Consider the following 21,835-nt stretch of genomic DNA (forward strand, 5'->3'; position numbering starts at 1 on the left):
AATATTAACCATCTGGCAGTCAGACGAGAGGTTTGTCAACACTGTACATCCTGGACTAATCCAAAGCCTGAGGGAAGTAAGTTCTAGTCTTGTCGACATCTCCATTTAAGGCTTTTTTGTGAAAGAACCGGTTTTATCTACCTCTGGGGATGAATTTACATGAAAATGGTTGTCAAATTTACTTTTCGACGACGGTTTGAAGAAAAACACCTACTTTTCTGGGTAGGCGATCCCCGCTCCACCCCTCCTCTGTCATGAGATGAGCCGTTCCGTTCGTGCGCCTCCAGTTCGGCATCAGCTGAGTTTGACGAGCACCGCCCACTCCTGGCTGTCACCCGTTCCACCGAGGATGTTTAACGACACTGTCTTCCTCAGAACAAATAACAGGTGATTAACAACATTTATTGATTCGTGTCAGCCCGAACAATGCGCTACGAGAGCTGGCTTTTCCCGTCTTTTTCCGGGGGCTTTGAAACAATAACGTTCCGGAGCATTTTGGGCTGGTTTCGCAGTTGGTGAGTCATTGATGCACCTGATAGTGCTAGCTAATTTTGTTTGCGGTAACATAAACGTTAGCATGATCGCATAAGAATATCAGCTTGCACCGGCAAAATAAGCTGTTTGACGTTAAATGTATTTTTAATTGATAGCTGTCCAGCCTATCCCTTGAAATTTCCCCCCTCTATTGACGAAAATGGGTTTGTTGTTCGCTAGCTATGCAGTCGTGTATGTTATTGTGTGCGTCATGTTGTTGGTGTATGGCTTCTACTCTACATAGTATCCACTTCGTATTGCTCAGTACGTACTTGAAAGGCTTCAGCACCGATGGTCACTTGATCAATTATTATGTTTTCATGGCGCATTTTAAACGTCGTGACGTCATGGCTTGCGGTGTTGCCCTTAGAGGTTGTTGTTGTGTGTCGTGGTGCATGTGTACACACCGCTATGTTTAACAGCAGTCCGTCCAAATGTATAGTTTTATTACACTTACTGTTAGTCGTATCTTATTTCACAATGAGGAAGTGAGGAAGTGTACGTGTGCTTTGGCACACACTGTTTGCCCTGCCTTGTTTCACATGTCAATTTATAATAATGATTTGCGTGAAAGTTGCTTTCACATGATGCAAGTTGTCTCTTCGCAGGTGGAATAACTCAGTAGAAGAAAATACCTGTACCAAGGCCCAATAATCACTTTTATTACAGTCACATGCTGTGCAAAACAAACCCATTTCCTTGTAACTATAGTTTATGTTTGTGGATTTGGAACAGTCAGCCTTTTGGCTGTGCTGTCGATGTATTATTATTTGAATCCACACCAGATTGCACATTTTCATGGATGCCAGTGTCCTAAATATGCCAGATTTATTTGTCAAGTATCTTTCATCGCAGCATCAGCCTGGAAGGTCATGTTTTCATGTTTTTACTTGGGAGGATTACACAAAAACTACTGAATGCATTTCCATAAAAACTGCTAAAAGAAGGGGTATGTAGTCAAAAATAGCTTACATGTACGTGAGGCACATGTTATGTTGTTGCTTGTAGTTGTCACTGACACAAATACGATATCTGAAGTTCTTTGTGTAAATATTATACAGTACTGTATGAAAATACAGTAATCAGTATTCTGTATTTTGTTACATTGGAGCACATCAGCAAATGTCTTTTTTAATTTTAACTACTAAGTGTTTGTATTTCACAAATTACTCAAAAGAGTAATTAGTTTTTCTGTTGTATCTGATAAATTTTCATGTCAGTAGACAGATTTTTTTTAATACCAAGCTGCACGTGTTTTTGACCATCTCAGCCCAAGCACTGAGTCCAGATGTTTATGCTCCTCTAATCCTGCTTTACACACACACACACACACACACACACACACACACACACACACACACACACACACACACACACACACACACATACACACCACTGCCAATGCCACATGTGTCAAACTCAAGGCCCGGGGGCCCAAATGTGGCCCACCACATCATTTTATGTGGCCTGCAAGAGCATAAAAGATCAGAGTGTCAGAAAAATAAATAGATCAAAAGTGTGTTTTGACCAAAACTACATTTCCGACAATGCAGTAATTCAGCCCATTTTAACTTTTACAAAACCATGTTTAACAAAGTTAATGTCCCAACTTGTCTTTGCTGTTATTTTTCTTTATTCATTGGATAGTTTGATCCTTGATTGATGGAGTTCTGTAGGTTTAATAACCTGACAAATTAAAAGGATTTATGATATAACAGAGAAACAAACAGATTTTTACTGTGTAACTGTAATGGTTGTAACTTTAATTAGTAATAAATTCAGAGTTAGTTAACATTAAGGAATAGTTACATCTATTTTACATTACCTTGAGCTACATTTAGTTACATTTATTAGTTACATCTGGCCCTTTGAGGACAGCCATTATGCTGATGTGGCCCTCGGTGAAAATGCGTTTGACACCTCCAGCCTATGCTATGTGCTTGACGTCAAAAACACTACTGTACTCTTTCTATATTTTTACATTATATTTAGTTGTGGTATTTGCTTCTAACATTGGGGGGTTAACTTGTGTTGCCAAAAGTAAATTTATTTCTTAACTTTCATTTTTGCCTCAGGACGTTTAAATAACTCAATATTCATGTAAACAAATTCAGACATTTAAAGTGAAATTACTGCTTTCTGACAGAATATCAATCAGCTGTATTTCCCCTATATTTTGGGGCTTTTTTGTTTTTTACAATAATCGTTTTTCTTATTTGTTTTCATGGTCAGCAGTTTACTCTGGTTCAATGTCCATTTAACCTCTTTGTCAGCCACAAAAGGCTGCTGATTTCAGTGGAAAAAGCTGTGCTTAAGCGGCAGACAGTCACAGCTAGCATGTTAGTGAATCTCAGGGAGAGTTTAACTGCTAAAATGACAAGTATTCCCCTCTGGAGTCAGTGGAGACTAAAAAACTAATAGGAGAGTGGTTATTAGATTTACATGCAACAAAATTCCAAAAACAAGACTCTAAATAAATATTCTTTGTTTGTTAGAAGTGTACTAAATTGTCAGGAGATCTTATGCCACTGTCCCCTTAGTTTTTGCCAGAGGACAAAAGGGAAAGAAATTGCAGTCCTCTCTATGTTGACCCATCATGAATGTGATATTTGCCTCAGAATTTGTGTACATCAAAGAACACAGTTAACTGGTTACCCTTATTTGCCATGTACAAGCCTCAGGGGCAGTAGAATATCCAACAAGTTGAAGACAGACCGATAGTGTTATTGAGTTTTTTCCTCAGAAAATCTTGTTTGTGTGTTCTTTTCCAGATATTTTGTGCTGAACATGCTGGGATCAGTCTGATGCATCATGGATCCAGAGGAGATAGAACTGCAGAATGACTACCGTTACCGTAACTATGCAGTGGTCATTGAGAAAGCACTGAAAAACTTTGAGTCTTCGAGTGAGTGGGCAGATCTCATCTCTTCTTTGGGCAAATTAAATAAGGTAAGAGATGGTGTAGATACTCCAGAGGCTTTATCTATCCCGTGCACTGCTAATTGTACAAAACTGTGGTGGTTGTTATGATGGTGAATCATTGGATGTTTAATCTAATACTTTTGTTTTAGGTGGCAATATTTTGCAAAGATGAACTTAGCAGTTGCTTTGTGGATTTCAGTTCCCTTAACTCATTGGGAGGATCTCATTTCTTAATGAAACACTCTCTCTCTGGTATAGAACCTTGCTGCTCCTGTCTTCTTGCCATCTGTTTTTACTGAGAAAACATTTATATCCCAGAATCTGGGTTTGAAAAAATGAATCGTACAACAATATGCATAAATCCCTATTCGTTATATTGAATAGTTCTGCCACATTGTCACTCAGTGCTTCAACTACAATGCCTGTTGTTTTTTGTATGTGTGTTCTGTCAGGCCCTGCAGAGTAACCTCCGCTACTCCCTTCTGCCGAAGAGGCTGATTATAGGGAAGCGTCTGGCCCAATGCCTGCACCCGGCTCTTCCAAGTGGAGTACATCTCAAGGCCCTGGAGACCTACGAGGTCATTTTCAAAATCATTGGTACAAAATGGCTGGCAAAGGATCTGTTCATTTACAGGTGAAGCAACTGGCATACATCATTTAATCCTCCAAGAAGACCTAAAAATATGTGGTGCTTCTTTGATATAACGTGTTAGTGTGTGTTTGTGTTTTACCTATTTGCAGCTCAGGACTGTTCCCATTGTTGGGCTATGCAGCCATGGCAGTGAAGCCTGTGCTGCTGAAGCTTTATGAGCGCTACTATCTCCCACTGCAGAGGGCTTTGCTGCCCAGTCTTCAGGCCTTTATAACTGGATTACTGCCAGGCCTGGAGGAGGGCCTTGAGGTTTATGACAGGTAGTTAGTGAATGGTACACACTATACTTTCCACATAAAGCAGTCTGGCAAATTTTACATTTATATGCCTGTGCCAAAGAGGTATATTCATGGTCACCATCCGTACAAAGCACAGTCTCAACTTGTGTGAAGTTTGACACATGCATTCTATGGTTATGATGCTATGATAAGACTTATAGTCTTGTCAACATCAACAGAACCTCACATAAAATAAATGTGATTCATCTTAATATTTTTGATTGTCTTTAAATCTTTGTATTTGGACACAGATTTGCTTAACATGTTTTTTGACATAAATCATGCCAAACCCAGATGCTAGTAAGGATCTTTGTAATTTTGTTGCCAAGGGTAAACCTGGGGATTTTTATAATCTAGATTCATCCTAATCTAGATTCTCTTGACAGCCTTTTTTCTTTTGGTTATAACTTGTAATTCCGCCAAATCATACACACTGGACCATTTGATTTAAATATACTGTACTTAATTAGCACATTGCAGAAGGAACAAAGGGCTTTATGTTGGACTTTGAAGAAGTGCAAATGCATAGAGACAGTTTTTAACATTTTAATCATGGGATTCGTTGACAGAATTGTTCTTTGTAATGTAAAACCCTATTTTCCTGTTATCTATCCATCTTCAATTGTTTTTTCTTCACTCAATTGTGCAGTAGTACACATAATCAGGAGACCAAGGCTTTTCATCAAATATTACATTGGGAAACTCACTTTTGAGTGAGTGCCAGGCAACCACTGCATTACACTGCCCTAAACAGTACTTCTGTTTTATAGTATAATATGTAATTTTGATCAGGTTATGGATATAATGAGGGAAGACATGAAGGTAGTTGGTGTGAGAGAAGAGGATTCAAAGGACAGGTCTAGATAGAGGAAATTGATTCGCTGTGGCGACCCCTGAAGGGAAAAGCCGAAAGGAAAAGAAGAAGATGATGTAATTTTGATCAGGGTTGGTTTGCTTGTCATCAGGTACCCTAATCCCAGCCTGTCACATAGAAATTTGGATTTATCAATAAATTTACAGACAGCTTGTCACTAAGTTGTCCTTATACTGTTCTGTCTAGGACTGATGCCTTGTTGCTCAAGTTGTCGCTGCTGGTGGGTCAGCAGGTTTTCTATGGTGCTCTGTGGGGCAGTATGCTGGTCAGTCCCATTGTCCGACTACCTGCCTCTGTCTTTATCGTCACACATTTGGACCGTATGGTGTCCCTGCGTCTCCAAACACACATGCTTGGCTACGACCACAGATTGGTGGTGAGTCTCTATTTGTCATATGATATATTTGTGGTATGAAGCATATTTAATGATGAAGATCAAGTTTTGTGGAGATCATATTTGTATATTTTTGTCCTGTTACACTTTAAGTCATCACAATTTATTTGTTATGATTTTAATTGCTTCTATGGGCCTCTGCTTCTGTTTGCCTTCAGCTAAAGGCAGTGAGTCTTTCTCTCCAAGACTCCAATGTACTGGTTCAGAGGAACATGCTGGAAATCCTGCTTTACTTTTTCCCCTTTGCTGAATGCCTGGTATGTACATACTAAAACACACAAAGTAATGTTTTTATACAATTATTCTCCTGAAGTCAAGAGTCAATCAGAAATTCCTTATGTATCCTCATATCTTTAGATTCAGGTTATTCTGTGAATATACTGTAAAAGGCTACTGTCTTTTTGCCTGGTATACTTACTATCATCAACCTATCACTCACATCTAGTTGTGTCCTTGACCACTTTAAAATAGGTTATGTACAATTTGTCTGTCTGTAATCAATATTTTTATACCCATTTCTGAGATTCATTTTGTCTCCTAACTACTGTAAGAAACACTTTTCTCTGATCCGATCCTTCCCTTTGTTGAAATGGAAAGAAAAACCAATATTAATCGGGCATTCCCCCAAATATTTGTCAAACACACAGTAACATAACTGGTCTGGAAATGTGATAAATTACATCCTTCTGCTTGATCAAAGAGAATAGTCTATCTTACTTGATATTTGCTCCACATCTTATAAAATTGATTATTCCATTCTTTATTTATATTATTAAATGGGTAAGAAATGTACTACCCTAGGATGCCCTAGGGTAGTACATTTCTTATTTTTCTATATTTGTCGTGTATGTGTTTTCTTGCTCCACGGCAAAATGTGGTCTATTACGGTATTATCAGTCCTATTATACAGTATATATGCTTCCCTTGGGTTAGACAGTCGTTCACACTGCCCCAGTTCTTAGTGCCTGGCTGCCTGGTACACTCCGTCTGTAACACCTGATATTTACTGCAATTTAGAAGCTTCCTCAACCGTTTGGCTGCTACATAGGTTTGTCGTAATTTTTTCATTTTACGTGTCAATACTGACAAAATAGATTCTCATTGCAGACCATGAAAAAAAGCTTTAAAAAAAACAAAACATACTTAAGCAATTTCATTTTTTCTTATTTTTTTTCTAAAGTACAGTACTTTGTTATCTGCATGTCAGAATGCAAAATAAGTTTACTCACTAATCTTACTCACTAAACATACATTCAACCTTGTGTTGTTCCTTTTCTGTTTTAAATGTCTTTCATTTATTTTGCACATTTCTGCTGTTTGAAGATATTGTATTTTACTTCAGTAAGTTTTTCCAATGCTAGTTTATAATCATAAATTTCACTGAACATACATATCATTTCCTGTTTCCTTTGTATTGTTGGTGTAGGATCCAGTCGAGGCGATTATTGCCATGAGTGTCGAAGACATGATTTCGCTGGTGTCTGCAGCCTTACTTTCACTTCTTCGCAGAGACATGTCTCTTAACAGACGCCTCTATGCCTGGTTCCTAGGTCCTGATCATCAAAATACACTTGAGTAATTAATTATTGTCTCAGTGTCTCAGTAAACTTATGTTTTGCCTATGAAATGTGCTGTTATTTCAGGGACTGACATTAAAGGAGGAGTGGTAGCACCACACCCCACTTACTCCACTACAACAGAGGAACATACATCTTTCTACTTCAACACCTACTCTAGAGATTGCCTTGTGCAGGTAAGTCACTCATATATTAATATACTCACTAAAGATAAATTGAATTCAATATATGTGTATTATGTACAGTATATATATGCTTGCAAATTGTATGCACAATGAAAGTGTATTTTTTATCATCAACCATTTTTGTCAATATTAGTGAATAAAAAGCATGAAGCACTTTTTTTCTTGACAAGCTTAAGATGAAAGAATGCATTCTGATTGTGCAGTCATTATGAATCTACGTATGTCCAGTAGCAGATTAGCTTACTTTAGCATGCACACTGGAAATGGACTGTGGTTTTAGGAGGGTGGTTCGAGAATATGTATGGTTCAGAAAAAATAAGAAAATTACAATAGTATATTCTATAAAGGTGAGCAGTACAGCAGATTTCAGGTTATACAGATCACAAGGTCTTGTTTAGGTTCTTCCTGCGTTAGGAGTGTACCAGTGTATGATTGTTTCATGTGTTTCAAATGTTTTGTTTCTGTGAATTCAGGCATTGATAAGCATTCTCAAACAAAAGGGTTCAGACAGTGACCCAGAGAATGTCATTGGATACCTTCGACCCTTCCGTATCATCATCAGTCTACTGGATAAACCGGAGATAGGTAAGCAGCATTGAGTACAGCATGCAAACACACAAAATTCTAATACAATACTCCATTCTTAATCGGGACATGTTTTACTGGGATAACAACCATGCTTCTGCTCAGGTCCAGTGGTCTTGGGCAGCGTGTTGTTGGAGATCATCCGAGCTTTCCACAGATATTGCCTAGAGATGCTGGGAGAGGAATTCATTACCAGCTCAGGGCTGTCAAGCCACCAGCTAGCTAGGTGAGTGATAAACAATAGGATGTTCACCACTGATTACACATTTAATTGAGTATCTGACATAAGGGACATGCATTTCTTGTTTTGTTCTTGAACAGCCAGTTAAAAGAGAATAAGAATGCATCAGAGATCATAAAGACTGTGAATATGCTTGTGAGCGCTTTGGATAGTGAATACCTGTGGGAGTACATGACCCGACGTTTCTGCGCTTCTCTCAGGTATAGTATTGATTTATGGTATACTCAGTGACTAAAACCAATAAGATAAAAAGGGTTTTCATGGCAATTTGGCAAAATTGGTAAAGGCAATTGTCTCAATGAAAAAGTATGAAATAGTATGGCATTAAAGTACTGACATCAAAAAAGCAGAACCTTCAACAACTAGCTGATCACTGTTTTTTTTATTTCCTGTGTCTAGTGACAAAGATGACCCACCAAAGCCTTCTCAGCAGGACCGCAGTCATTCTGCTCCATCTGTCACTGAAATGTCCAATCTCATCATTTTTCTGCTTGATATTCTTCCTCTGGTAAGCAACTCACATACTTGCACAAATCATAACTCTATATTATTCAAAATGTGATTGATTTGACAGAAAATCACATGCTGAGTTTAATATTTTAGGAAGAAAACACTGAAAAGTAGATAAATCGAAAGACGATTGGTGATATTTTGACAAAAAAACAGTTAAAAAATATCAACAACTGTCGATCAAAACAGCAACTTTTTCTTTAGTTCATTTTTTTTACATAACTCAACCACTTACTTTAAGACAAATAACTGTTATTATACTCTAGTCTGACTCCTATGAACACTGAGAGACATTCCAATGCATGAACACTGTATTCTGCATGGTTATATATTTTCCTGCAGGAACTCCATGTTGACATCCAGTTCCAGTTCTTGCCTGAGATGCTGAGCACCATGCTGCAGAGTCTACACAGTCACATAGAGACTGTTAGCCTGGAAGATGTCACACAAGGGCTACGTGCCTGCTTTAAGGTTCTAAGTAAGATCCAAATGCCTGTGGCTTATATGGATGTTGAAACGGGGGCAAACACAGAGGACGTGGAGTCTCTGGATGAGGAAAGCAAAATGGCTCAGGTAAGGCAATTTCTAGTTCATGGAGTGTTGGATGCTTCTTTATGAGTAATAGTTTTGATATTTGATTATACTTTTTTCTAGGACACAGACAATGAGGCAAACAAAGATGGTGTTAGTCTGGTTAATGGGTACAACGGAAATGAAGAGCTAAATAGGGATGGAAGAGAAGAAGCAGAAACTACGAATGGTGTTTACCCAACACTCCGGTCTGAAGACAGTGGCTTGGGCGTCAGTGCCTCACCATCAGAGCAACAACTCCCACCAGGGCTAGAGCAGGTAGTTCAGGGAAATGAAACTTTTAAAGAAGGGGATGCAGTCTGGAGGAAGGGAGGCTGTGTAGACACCATGACACAGCATCTGCAGGACATCCTGGCATTCATAACTACCAGGTATACAACAGATCCATTAACATATTATTCCTTTATCTGAAATTTGTGTAGACATAGTTCATTAACTAATTCAATGACTGTATTTTCCCCTCGACTGTGTTGCAGATACCTGCTAGTGCAGGTGGAAGATGTCAGTGGACCAGCAGAAGCAGCACAGCCTAGTCTAACTTCAGTCCCACAGGATCAGAAGACCTTGTTGCCGAGCATAGGGGGACGGGAAATTAAAGACAAACTGACTGAGCTGTTCACTCCAAACAAACCTAAACCCCGCTCTGCATCTGACTCTCGGACATCAGATGTCCTGAAAGAGACGAAAAAAAATTGTGGAAATACAGGTCATCTAGACTGGGCAGCTGGGTACATGCCCCGGAGCAGGGCAGAGATCTCTGAGGCCTGTCGACAGGCCTTCACTGCTGCCTGCCACCTACTTCTGGAGTGCACCACCCTGCCTTTCTACCTTAGTGAAGAGGAGACTCGGGCTCTGCACAGTGAAATGTTTGATCAAACAAGTAAGCAGACATGATTATCATCTGTCAGTTGAAGAAGTTGTCAAAACTCATGAAGCATTGGTCAAGATATCATCCCTTTTGGTACCTGAAGTAACTAATAGTTTATCTCAGTAATCTCCCCTACATAGTAAGCACCCGCATCTGTCCGATTCAACACTCCTGTCTAGTTATAGCACAATGATTAAATTGTTTTATAATGACTTGTGGATATCTCTTTTTAAGCCACAGAACATTTCTAACAATGTTTTCTTCTGTAGGCAGTGAAATGGACAGCTTACCACTGTGGTTGAGGGCCTTGATGACTCTGTGCTGCCTGTCCAAGGATTACACCATCCAGCACATTGCAGTGGCCTCACTGTTGGAACTCATTAACCACTCCCAGTCCTTAGCACTGGTCATCCAGGACAAACACAGACGCTACAAGACCTCTGACTCCAACCCTTTGAGTGGACGTTTGCAGATGGTCACTGTGCCACCCATCTACCCTGCTCTTCTTCATGCCATAGAGGAACGCACAAATTTCTATCAGGTCAGGCTGTGGAATAGAAAAATTATATGGTAACTGAAAATTCCAAATATTTGGGGAATTTTAAGATTGAAAATTTTGCCTCTATGGCAGCAACGGTCGTAGACAAAATGGTTGACCGTTGCTGCCGAGGCAAAGTTGGTTGCTTTCTGATTCTGGAGGTGTACTTTCCCAAGACAAGGCAGTAATTCTAGTTTTACCATCACTCAGACCATGTCCCAGGTACTGTGGGGTCAGCTGGACACAGAACGGAAAGAGCAGCACATTTCCTGTGTGGATCTCTTCTATAGGCTCCACTGCTTGGCCCCATCCGGATCCATCTGTGAAGACATCATCTGTCAGTCGCTATTGCACAAAGACAAGGTGAATATTCCAAAACAAATGCTGAACTGCAATGTGTTTACTTCTTTGAATTTTCTTCCCACGCTCTGATGATGTGTTGCTCTAACTGAGGCCTAAAAAACCTGGGAAAGTCGGGGGAAAAAAAGAAGTTTATCTTGTGTTTGTCCTCCCCAGGCTGTTCGTCTTGAAGCGCTGCACCGCTTCACAGTCTTATGGCACCTGACCCGGGAGATCCAGACAAACAGGACCATGTCTCTCAATCGCTCCTTTGACCGGTTAGTAAATGGCAGAATCCGGGTGTCAAGTTTATTTTATTGTACCGTATGTCTGTCTCAGTTTGTTTCTATTCTCAACATGTGACGGTATTCCTCTGATAGTGGAATAACCTGCTGGACAAGGAGACATTAGTACCTGAGGTGCAAAGATGCAAATTGGGAACCAGTCCGATTCAGTTTTGAAATAAATTATTTTTAATTCTTTCCAATGTGAAAATATTTTATTGGAATATGTCAGTGAAATAACACAAATAATTCACCTTTTTGAAAAACACGTAGATAGAAAACTTGAGTAACACAGCCGGTATCGTTGCATCGATAGCACATCATCAGAAATACTTTGTGAACCTGACAGTGTACGGTTATTTTGATATGAACATGATTTTCTTTAACAAAGCACCCATCTGACACAGCTGTTCATTAAAGGATTGATAATTTGAAATGAATGCTAATCGTTTGCATGATTACTTGACAACGTCCTAACTATAGGCACACAAAATGCTAATATATTCAAGTGATAATGAACTGTAAATATATGTATAAGCTTGGGGTTATTCTAAAATGGCCACTGCATGTTAGACGCTTTGCCTCACTAGTGGCAAGAATTTATGGATAGCAAAGTTGTGTCGTCTTTATTTTTGCAGTTACTGAAATGTGACAGCCGCATGAGATTGTGTCAGTCCCACTGTTGGTGTAGATCTGAACCACACTGAGCTTTCTCTTTGGTTTCTATTCACTCATCTGGTTCTGTTTCTATTCACAATGTAAATAACCTCACATCATCTTATCAGAATAAAGAAAAAACACAAACATTTGGAGAACCATCCCATTTTGTGTGTGTACATAGCTATAATTTAGCTATAGATTGTGCCTAAAGCAGATGCTTTAAATAGTGTGTTTTTATGTAGTAGTTTCTAAGTGGGCAATAACTCTTTTCACACTTTTCATACCAGTTAGTTTTAAATAATGTTTTTGGTTTTAAAAAATGCATTTTTCATCTAAAACACATTTTATGTTTTACTCAGGTTGCTTTTATTTATTTCATGTGGAATTTCATTTTAATACAATTTAATTGTAACCTACAGTACCCCAGGAGAGGGTTCTTTTTTTTTTCAAGACAGTGTGTGACTGTATGTCTTTCTCAGGACTCTATGTGTGGTGATGGACAGTCTGAACTGTACGGATGGCTCGATAAGTGCAGCAGCTCAGTGTTGGCTGATCCGCGCTCTCTCCCTCAATGATGTGATTCGCATTCTGGAGCCGGTTCTGTTGCTGTTGCTTCACCCAACCACTCAACGCTACTCTATTCAGAGTGTCAAGCAAAACGTCACTGCTGGTAAAGTCATTTGTCAGTGATGTGTTTCATGTGTTTTGCACGTGAATAACATTCTACTTGTAGAAGCATCCTGCTGTACGTGTCTTTTATTTTCATTCTTAAAGGTGCCCTGAAGGCTTTAAATAGCAGAAGTCGAAGTTCCTCCAAAGCATCTGGGACGTCTGTGAATGTTGTGGTCACCGATGTAACGACCTTAAATTTCATGAACATTCTAGACAGGGAAGCCCTGTGGGCGGATTTGGACAGTGACCCAGACTTGGTCAAACCACACGACAATTTGGAGGTGTCCAGGAGCGAGAGTGAAGAGACTGAAGAAGAGGAGGAAGTTGGGGAGGAGGAGGTGGAGAGTGAACACACTGAGTCAGCTGACACCAGTGGAGCCCAAATGTCCACTGAAAACTCCAGCTCTGGCTCTGTCCCCTTCCGCAACATTGAGGATGAAGGTATGGTCAACGGCCTACGGAGGGAAGAGTCTGACCACACACAGGCGTCCGATTCGTTGTCGAGTGAGGATGAGGACGATTTAGAGCTGGAGGCCATGGCCAGGTCTCGTCTGCTCAAACAGGAGCGTGAGAAGAGAGAGGCCATTGATTCTCTGTTTCGTCATGTGTTGCTTTATCCCGTGGCGGGTGGCTGGCGCCATCTGCTCCATGGCTTGGCTCTGCTAGACAGCCTGCTGAGAAGCAGTGCGGAGTGCCCGCTGGTAGACGCGCTCTCCACCACCTCTCTGGACACAAGCTCTGCTGCACATTTAAACCTGGTCTCCAACCTCCTGCAGCGCCACCAACAGGCTCAAGATGGCCAAGGCTTCTACAGCTGCCCGCTCTCCCCTTCCTCCTCCCCTTCCGTGCCACCATCCCTACTCATCGAATTGTTGGTGTCGTTGTGTTTGCGATTCATGCGCTCTCATTACCCCTCCTATCTGAGTCTGGGTCCTTATGACTTGCACGGGAACAGGGAGGTTCAGGTTAAAAGTGTGGAAGTTCTCACCCGGATAGTGAACCAGCTTGGACGCATGGCGCATGTAGTGGGCAACAGGGCCAGACTGGAGCCCATCCACAAACTCCTGTCAGGATGTAAAGTGCAGCAATATGCACTGCTTTCAATTTCTGCATCCATGTACGTTTGCCAGAAGGGAACAGATAAGGGACAGTCCAAAGGTGTTGAGCTGTTGGATGAGCAGGGATGCCTGTCAGAGGAGAGTCTGGTGAATCTTGGAACAGGGGGAGGGTCGGAACAGTACCCCTTACAAATGGAATTACTCAAACTCCTCCAGGCTCTCATTGTCTTGGAGTATAATGTGTGGCCCAGTGGGGCTGTCTCAGCCTCTTTGTCAGGTGGAGTGCCTGGCCAATCCGGAGAGCCACGTGAATCCCCAACTTCCAGCACCCCGTTGGCTCGTGAGTGGCAAACCGCCATTCTTTTTCAGCAGTCCATCAAGGCCGCCCAGTATGTCCAAAGCCATCCCATCACAGCCCAAGGAATGTTTGTCTCTGCGGCAGCCAGGGCTCTGCAGCCGCAGCATGGCTATGCTATGCACCCCCACTGGGTTTCACTGCTGTGCTCCTCTCTGCCATACTTGGGTCGCTCACTCAGCATCATTGTGACTCCGGTCATTGGTCAGATCTGCAAAAACTTGGACGAGCTAGTCAGGATGTATGAACATGATGGAGGGAAGACAATCCAGAGGTATGCTGAGCATCGTAATGTAATTGTGTAGTTTTGTGTGTTATTATTGGTTGATATTTATTGATATCTGGTCGCTTATGCTTGCTCTGAAGGGCATTGTTGGCTTTCTATCTGTAAAGCGCTTTGAAATGTCTTCAGATATGATTAAGCACTATATAAATAAAAGTTGATTGATTGATTGATATTTGACAGCTTTCATTTTTAGGGGTTATTCACCCCTAAAATCTTTGAATTTTCTTACATTCTGAAATTCAGTTACTTGTTTTTTGTCTTTATGGCTTATTTAATTATCAAATATGCAGTCAGGAAGGTTTTGTGTTTGAGAAAAAAAAAACTGTATCTGAAATCTTTTTTCTATTTAGTGTTTGTGGAAGGAGGGAAAACATCGCCCCTGACTACCCACTGACTCTGATTGAAGGCCTGACCACCATTACTCACTATAGTTTATTAGAAAACAAGAAGGTAAGGAAGGAAAAACACAGATTTACCTCTTATATCTCTGTCATGTGACGTTTCCCTTTCTCTGTCAGTCCATGGCTTCCGGTGATCCTGTGGATGTCCGAAACGCCCGCAGTGCGGTGATTGAGATGCTACCGAACATGTTCAGTAGTATGGCGTTGCTATGGGGGGTGGTTATGAAAGAAGAATCTAAGAAACGTGCATCTGACTCGGTCCAGATAAACACACACTCTTCTACTTCTGTCTACTTCAAAAGCACCAAGGTGTGTGTTGCATGCTTGTTAATTGAACGTGTTTGTTTGTGATGGGTTAGGGGTTGTGTGTTTTAGTTGAAAGTAACATCTGTTTGTGTTGTTTGCATGTTTAGATCTTACGACAGCGGATCCTGGAGTTCCTGCTTCCTCTAACTGGGCAGTATGGGGCTCAGCTCATGGCTTCTGTGGGAGAAGTGTGGAGTAGAAGAAGGGGCAAAAGGAGACATAAAAACAAGGTAAGAACTGGAGGTAATCAACAATAAATACAGAACACAGTGACTCAGTAGTCAAATGACTTGTTGCCATCATCCCTCTCCTGTCTTCTTTAGGTGTTACCTGTGGCCAGTGAGTCCCGTCTAACCATCGTGGATCTGGTGAAGTCCCTGAACAACATGCACACAGACACCATTCTTCAGTTGGCTAAAGAGGTGGTGAAAAAACCACATCAAATCAAAGGAGAACAGGTACACAAACAGACATACGTGCACTGATGCTCAAACTATGTACTCTGGCACATTCTAAATTTTATTTTCCCCTATTTGTGCATTTTCCACTTCTGTCTCCCATCAGAAATCTAGCCTGGTAGATATCCCCATGCTACAGTTTGTCTACACCTACATCCAGAGGTAACTGGGGAAAATGCAACACAAGTCCCAACCTTGTGTTTAATTAGATGGTTCAACAAATGCTAATGTTTGGAACTATTTCTGTTTCTGCAGTATTTCAGCTCAGACTCTGCAGGAAAACATTTCACCTCTCCTCGCTTTATTACGGGAATCCGTTCAACTCAACTTGGCCCCACCTGGCCACTTCCTACTGCTGGGGTCAGCTTTCATACATTCAACACTCAGTTTTACGTCATATTTTTATGCAGGGCTTGCACAGCTGGTCAAAAAGCTCATAAATGCACTAGTGCTCATGTCCGTGTTTAGCACACTGGTATAGAATTGATTAGCCTTTCTTGTCATTGCATCAAATACCATGCATGAAATACAAGGAAATTAGATTATTAAATCAATAATTAAATCACTATTAAATCAAAATTAAATCTAGTTCTTGTGATTCACTTAGCAATGACTGGCATGCTGCTTGTTGATTTCTTTTGATTTCTCTGAATATGATGTTCATCAACCACTCCTGTCTTTCAGAATTCTCAATGACTTTGTCAATAGGCTAGCCAACCTCGAAAATAAGAAGGAAACCAGAGATCTGCAGGTATGACACACAGTATGTTGTATCGTTATGGATATGGCGTATGAGATACCGTAGGAATATTAATGGTGAAGTTGTCATGCAGGAAGTAACTCAACGGATCCTCGAGGCGGTGGGTGGGATCGCAGGGTCGTCTCTGGAGCAAACCAGCTGGCTCAGCCGCAGCCTTGAGGTCAAAGTTCAACCCCAGGTGTGCCCTGAAGTAGAGGAACCTGATGACATCGATGTGGATGGAGAACATTACGGTACAATTTGATACCAAGTGTTTCTGCATGTGTGGCCTATTCCATGAATTATTACAAACTTATGTGTACAAGTTAAATATTTTATTCTTTTTCTTTTTATCATTTCAGAGTCAATGGCTCAAACTAGCACCATGGTTTCCTCTTCAGCTCCCTCAATTTATAGTGTGCAGGCTCTTGTTCTTTTAGCTGAGGTAGGACTTGTTAGGTTTGAGTCGTGGACAAATAAAGAATATAGGTACCTTTATATTTATATTGTTTAACACATTTTCTACTTGTGTAGATATTGGCACCACTTCTGGACATGGTTTACCGCAGTGATGAGAAGGAGAAGGCTGTTCCTCTCATTTCTCGACTCATGTACTATGTTTTCCCATACCTAAAGAATCACAGGTAACTATCATTACAAGGCTTTAGCTAATTGTTTAGTGTTAAACTTCATCTAATTCAGGGTTTTCTCTCTTCTAGTGGCTATAATATGCCCAGTTTTGAAGCAGGTGCCCAGCTGCTGAGCAGCCTAAGTGGGTATGCTTACACCAAAAGGGCCTGGAGGAAAGAGGTCTTCGAGCTCTTCATGGATCCTCTCTTCTTCACCATGGATGCCTCCTGTGCTTCCAGGTCAGGATGTTTGTTCCTGGATAGAAATGTATTCACACACAATTATTCACCACTCTTCTACTATAGTAAGTTCACTTCAAACAAACAGAAGAGTCCTCCTTTTATACAGTAGAAACTAAGCGTGATCGTGATACAATCAATACAATCATACATATCATGTTATTAACAGTATTGAACTGTAAAAGATGATCCAATGAAGCCCCAACAGGACTTACAGCTGAACACTTGAATATCAGAGTATAAGAGAGCCTTTCATCAGACTGCTGTTGCAAAAGGGAAGTACAGAAGCCTCAAGAGCTCAAGAAAATTAGGAAAGCCATTTTAAACATCAAGTATTGTACATTTTTTCGGGGTTGGGGTGATATGTAATCTTCACATTTCTCTTATTAACCTTCTTAAGATTTTTGCTGTGAATGCATGGAGGTAATTTATAGAGCGTAAAAGATGTGTTGAGTTCACAGCTCTGGTTATACTGAAAGGGAAAACTGAAACCAGAGAGACTATCTGGATAAAAAAGAACAGTGGAATCAGTCCATACCATGTGTGAAATAATCTTTTTGATGATTTTATTCATAGTGAATTGTTTTGTATGTCAGGTGGCTTATATTACTTGACTGAATTGAAGATGTCTCGTCTCCTCTTGACTGTCTTCTGTTGTCAATAGATGGAAATCAATTATTGACCACCTGCTGACACATGAGAAGACCATGTTCAAAGACCTTATGAGTGAGTACAGCCTAAAAGAGATGGTTGTTGTCCTACCTATACCTACTTTTTAAACCTACTGATGTCATCTAATAATCTAATTCTGAGTGATGTTGTTTGACGCACAATATTAATGGAAAAAATAAAAAGATGAGGAAGTTAAACCCCAATTATTCTCTGATGGTGAGAGATCAAACATACAATTTGACAGAAATGTTTTTCACACCATTGTGGTTAAAATGTTCCTTTTGGAAGTTGTGTAACAATGACTCGGCTCAGATAGACATGGATTTCTTATTGATTGATTGTGCTGTAGGTATGCAGAGTGGTTCCCTCAAACTGTTTGCTAATGTAGACCAGAGACCCATGCTACTGAAGCGCCAGGCGTTTGCCATGTTCAGTGGAGAACTTGATCAGTATCATCTCTACCTGCCCCTCATTCAAGGTGTGTGGAACCGAATATGTATGTTCTTTATTGGGGAAGGTGTTGAAATTTGTGTTCTCGTTGAATTTAACCCTTGACTCCTCCTCTTTACAGAGCGTCTCACTGAGGCCTTGCGTGTGAACCCTGGTGCTGCAGTTATAGCCCAGATTTTCCTGATGTTTCGTGTTCTCTTGTTGCGGATTTCATTCCAGCACCTTACGTCACTCTGGCCAATCATGGTCACCGAACTGGTGAGATCCCATCCTGTGAGAACCTGGTTTTACCTTCAAAGCAAATGCCGTATATGTCTCTAACTATTTATCAATCTGTTTTTTTCTAATTGATACTCAGACTCGTATATTTGCATGTCTTGAGAAAACTCTGCAGGCAGAAAAAGAGGTCTCAAAGTGAGTCTTTTTTTACTTTAATCATATTGCGTTATTTCTCTCCTAATCGTCTTTCAAAATACACTTAATTCTTGTGTTCCCATGTATGACATAGGCTGGCTAAAGCACGTGGAGCCCTCGACAGGAATGGACCAGTGAATTTCTCTCAGGCGGAGTTGGACATGTACCTTTCAGCATGCAAATTTCTTGACACCTCACTGGCTTTTCCCCCAGAGAGGATACCTCTCTTTCAAATGTGAGAGTCCAGTTTAGCTCAAAGGGACTTAAAAAGTGAAAACAAGTTGTAATGTTGCAATAGGTATATTTCTGTATATCCATTTGTAGCTTGTGTTTTCCTTGTATGTTCCTGTTCCATGTACAGGTATCGTTGGGCGTTTGTCCCTGAGGTGGATGTGAACCAGTATACTGGTCCAGAGAATGCACTGATAGAAGGCGAGGAGGAATGCATACCTCATGTTGTCCGAGTGGTAGAAGGAATACAGCTACGTTATGGGGTACAATCTACTCTTTCAAACTGTCATTTGTGTGGAATATTCAGTATAGACACAGTGTTATGCACGCCTACGGTTTGTTTTATCTAGAAATGTAGACAGAATACTGTGGACAGAACAACAAAATCTATGTCGAGCCATCAGGTTTTTGTTGTACTGTAGCCTCCGTTAAGTGTTTTGTACAATCAAACAATCTTTATTCCCTGAGCATTTTAGAAGCCCTGAATGGAGCATCTTATTTATTCCTTTGTTAAATAACTGCATCTCATACTGATTTTAATGTCCTGTCTTTCCAGGCGCTGAATGGTCTGAGTGAAGAATCTTCCACAGATGATTTGGAGTTCCCCCTCCTCACTCAGCGTTCCCTGTCCTCTATCACCCAGTTATTACCTTTCCTTCGGACCCTTTGCTGTTCCTTCCAGGGCACTCCCCACTACAACCACCCTATGCCCTACTACCCAGTTGCAGATTACCCAGCAGCCAATTCACAACTGGTCCTGAGGAAGCTTGAGCTCATCACTGAAGAAGAGTTTCTGGACTCCATAGAAAGTTAGAGCGGAAGCTGGAAGCTTTAATGTTGTTTTTTCTCAAGTTCTGTAATTTGGAGCCATGTGAGTGGGATTCCTAAAATAGGCACAAATGATGGTAAAGTTTTACTGTGAATGAGAAAACAAAAGAAATGTTTTGAATTGTCATTGTTTTTTTTTAATGTTGTAACTTGTCTAATCTTTACTTAAATCCATATACCTCTGACGTGCTCTGACACTAAACCTGAATTGGGAAATCAAAGGGACTTGGTTGTAGTTATTTTGGTGGTGATATCAGAAAAACAATGGTTGAAATATTCTTTACATGTTCTGGCAGAAGGGTAAATTCTCAAGGATTTTCTTCTCAGTTGTAAAGCAACTTCAGATCGTTCCTAATTTATGCTATAATTCATGTATCTTGTAAAAACATTACTGATTGTAAACAATTTCAAATTTGACATCCAAAAGCAGATTCACTGTGAAGGACCTTATTGAATATTGTTAATGTACCCTTTAAACTTGGTATTCTTCACCTCTGGCTATTCTGCACTGTGTAGTGCATCCATAAATATTTTATTCTGACTGCGAATGTAATAGCCACAGTATAAGTCTGTTGTAGTACTCTTTGATTGTGACTGGATACTTATGGGACCTCACAAGCTTTTTATTAAGTTTTATTTGAAGCAGTTTTTGAGTAGGTTGATGAATGTGGTCTATGTACGTTAAGGAAATCTTTCAAATATTGGATGTACCACGATGAAATGTGTACATTTTCTGGGGTTTAAAAGACGTCAGCCTTTCATTGTAGCTCTTCATGGATAGTCTAAATCCACATGTTGTGTTTTGTCCATGATGCACATTCCTGAAGTAATTTATTTAGAATGTTTAAAAACCCATTTAAAATTTTGCATTAACATCATTAAAACCCATCAAAGTCTGTATGAGCTTCACTGCCATGTTGTGATTTTCAGTTTCTGATTTACATTTGTTGAAGAAAAAATATCTGTCTCCTATGCCACAATTCATAAATGTCTCTGGATAAGATACAAAAAAAATGACCCTTTCACTCTGTCTGTTTGTGTATGTGTGTGTGCATGCACAAGTGAGAGCAAGTGTAAGATAAATTTAGTAGGTAATGAGTAGGAATCATGTTTCCTGCATGATTCACTCGAAGACACATCACTGTAAGCATTCAAAACCTGTTTGGCTTTGTTTCTGAAAATGTGTTATTAAGGTGATTCCTTAATAAAGTTGTTCTCAAACTGCAAATCTTCCAACATGAAAAAAAAATTTTTTTTTCAGAGTTCTGAATGCTGATGAAAATATCCAAAAGGATCTTTCCATGAGGCAACTAGGATCTAAATGTTTGTGATATTTGTGAGTGTCGTTGGTGTAGGCATGTAGTTTCTAGTTTGCTGTCATTGATTGGAATTTGAAAATATATTACCTACAACTAGATAGAAAATATCAAAATCAACGATACTTTCGAGATCAGAAGGAAATGGTTGTAACCAGTAGAAATGTAGAAACAATCACATAGAAGTACATACAATTATAAAGAAGTACATTTTAGAGAAGTGGACTGTAAGAGACAATTCCAATCTTGTGCAGTTGGTCAACACTGGAAACATTTACAGAGTCCAGCAGTGCAAGAAGTAGGTACGCACATCATCATCATCATCATCATCATCATCATCACGATTGGTGCCATCAGTCCAACGTTCATACTGTCCACCGCTGCATTGCTCTGGTGCAGCAGTGGCTCGACAGGAGCCAGGTGACACCTGTGGCCCATCTCCTGGACACGTCTGTGTTTGGGGGCTCTTGGTGCTCCAGCCTCTATCCACCCCTTGTGAAGCGCCCACAAGTTCCTGAATCAGTCTAACCTGCCCAGGTGCCAATTACATGAAGAACAAACAACCAACCACAGTTTAGTTACTTTACAATAAGAAATGCCAAACTATTATAGTTGCCCACAACTTTGAGATAACTGCACCGGATCATAAATGATGAAGTTGATTCGATAAAGAAAACAGTATTTCAGATAGAGGCCTTCTTTCAAACCTTTAAACCATCTCAGTATCAAAAAGCACAATTAATTTGAA

General features: G+C 40.3%; 1 protein-coding gene across 3 annotated transcripts; it reads left to right on the top strand.

Annotated features, from left to right (window-relative positions):
* The first annotated feature begins 298 nt into the window (after positions 1-298).
* Positions 299-20,993, top strand: dop1b (DOP1 leucine zipper like protein B). Of its 3 annotated transcripts, none has more exons than XM_068328944.1 (38): positions 299-387; positions 3,306-3,483; positions 3,909-4,090; positions 4,198-4,368; positions 5,447-5,636; positions 5,813-5,911; positions 7,081-7,204; positions 7,298-7,407; positions 7,890-8,001; positions 8,107-8,227; positions 8,323-8,442; positions 8,642-8,750; positions 9,095-9,325; positions 9,407-9,714; positions 9,820-10,223; positions 10,481-10,752; positions 10,960-11,112; positions 11,266-11,366; positions 12,512-12,702; positions 12,807-14,391; positions 14,754-14,853; positions 14,922-15,113; positions 15,218-15,340; positions 15,434-15,568; positions 15,675-15,730; positions 15,824-15,928; positions 16,253-16,319; positions 16,402-16,561; positions 16,670-16,752; positions 16,842-16,951; positions 17,027-17,176; positions 17,841-17,902; positions 18,198-18,326; positions 18,420-18,556; positions 18,657-18,712; positions 18,807-18,947; positions 19,074-19,206; positions 19,500-20,993. In XM_068328944.1, exons 2-38 carry the CDS (start codon positions 3,346-3,348, stop codon positions 19,755-19,757), a joined length of 6,918 nt encoding a protein of 2,305 aa, XP_068185045.1. In that variant the 5' UTR covers positions 299-387; positions 3,306-3,345; the 3' UTR covers positions 19,758-20,993. The 3 variants fall into 3 exon arrangements, with proteins under 3 accessions (XP_068185045.1, XP_068185047.1, XP_068185046.1); XM_068328945.1 differs by lacking the exon at positions 299-387 and adding an exon at positions 497-515; XM_068328946.1 differs by lacking the exons at positions 17,841-17,902; positions 18,198-18,326; positions 18,420-18,556; ... (2 more) ...; positions 19,074-19,206; positions 19,500-20,993 and adding an exon at positions 17,346-17,832 and having other exon boundaries at positions 17,027-17,241.
* Positions 20,994-21,835: the final 842 nt, after the last annotated feature.

The sequence above is a fragment of the Antennarius striatus genome, chromosome 12 (assembly GCF_040054535.1).
Source record: "Antennarius striatus isolate MH-2024 chromosome 12, ASM4005453v1, whole genome shotgun sequence".
Lineage (NCBI taxonomy): Eukaryota > Metazoa > Chordata > Actinopteri > Lophiiformes > Antennariidae > Antennarius > Antennarius striatus.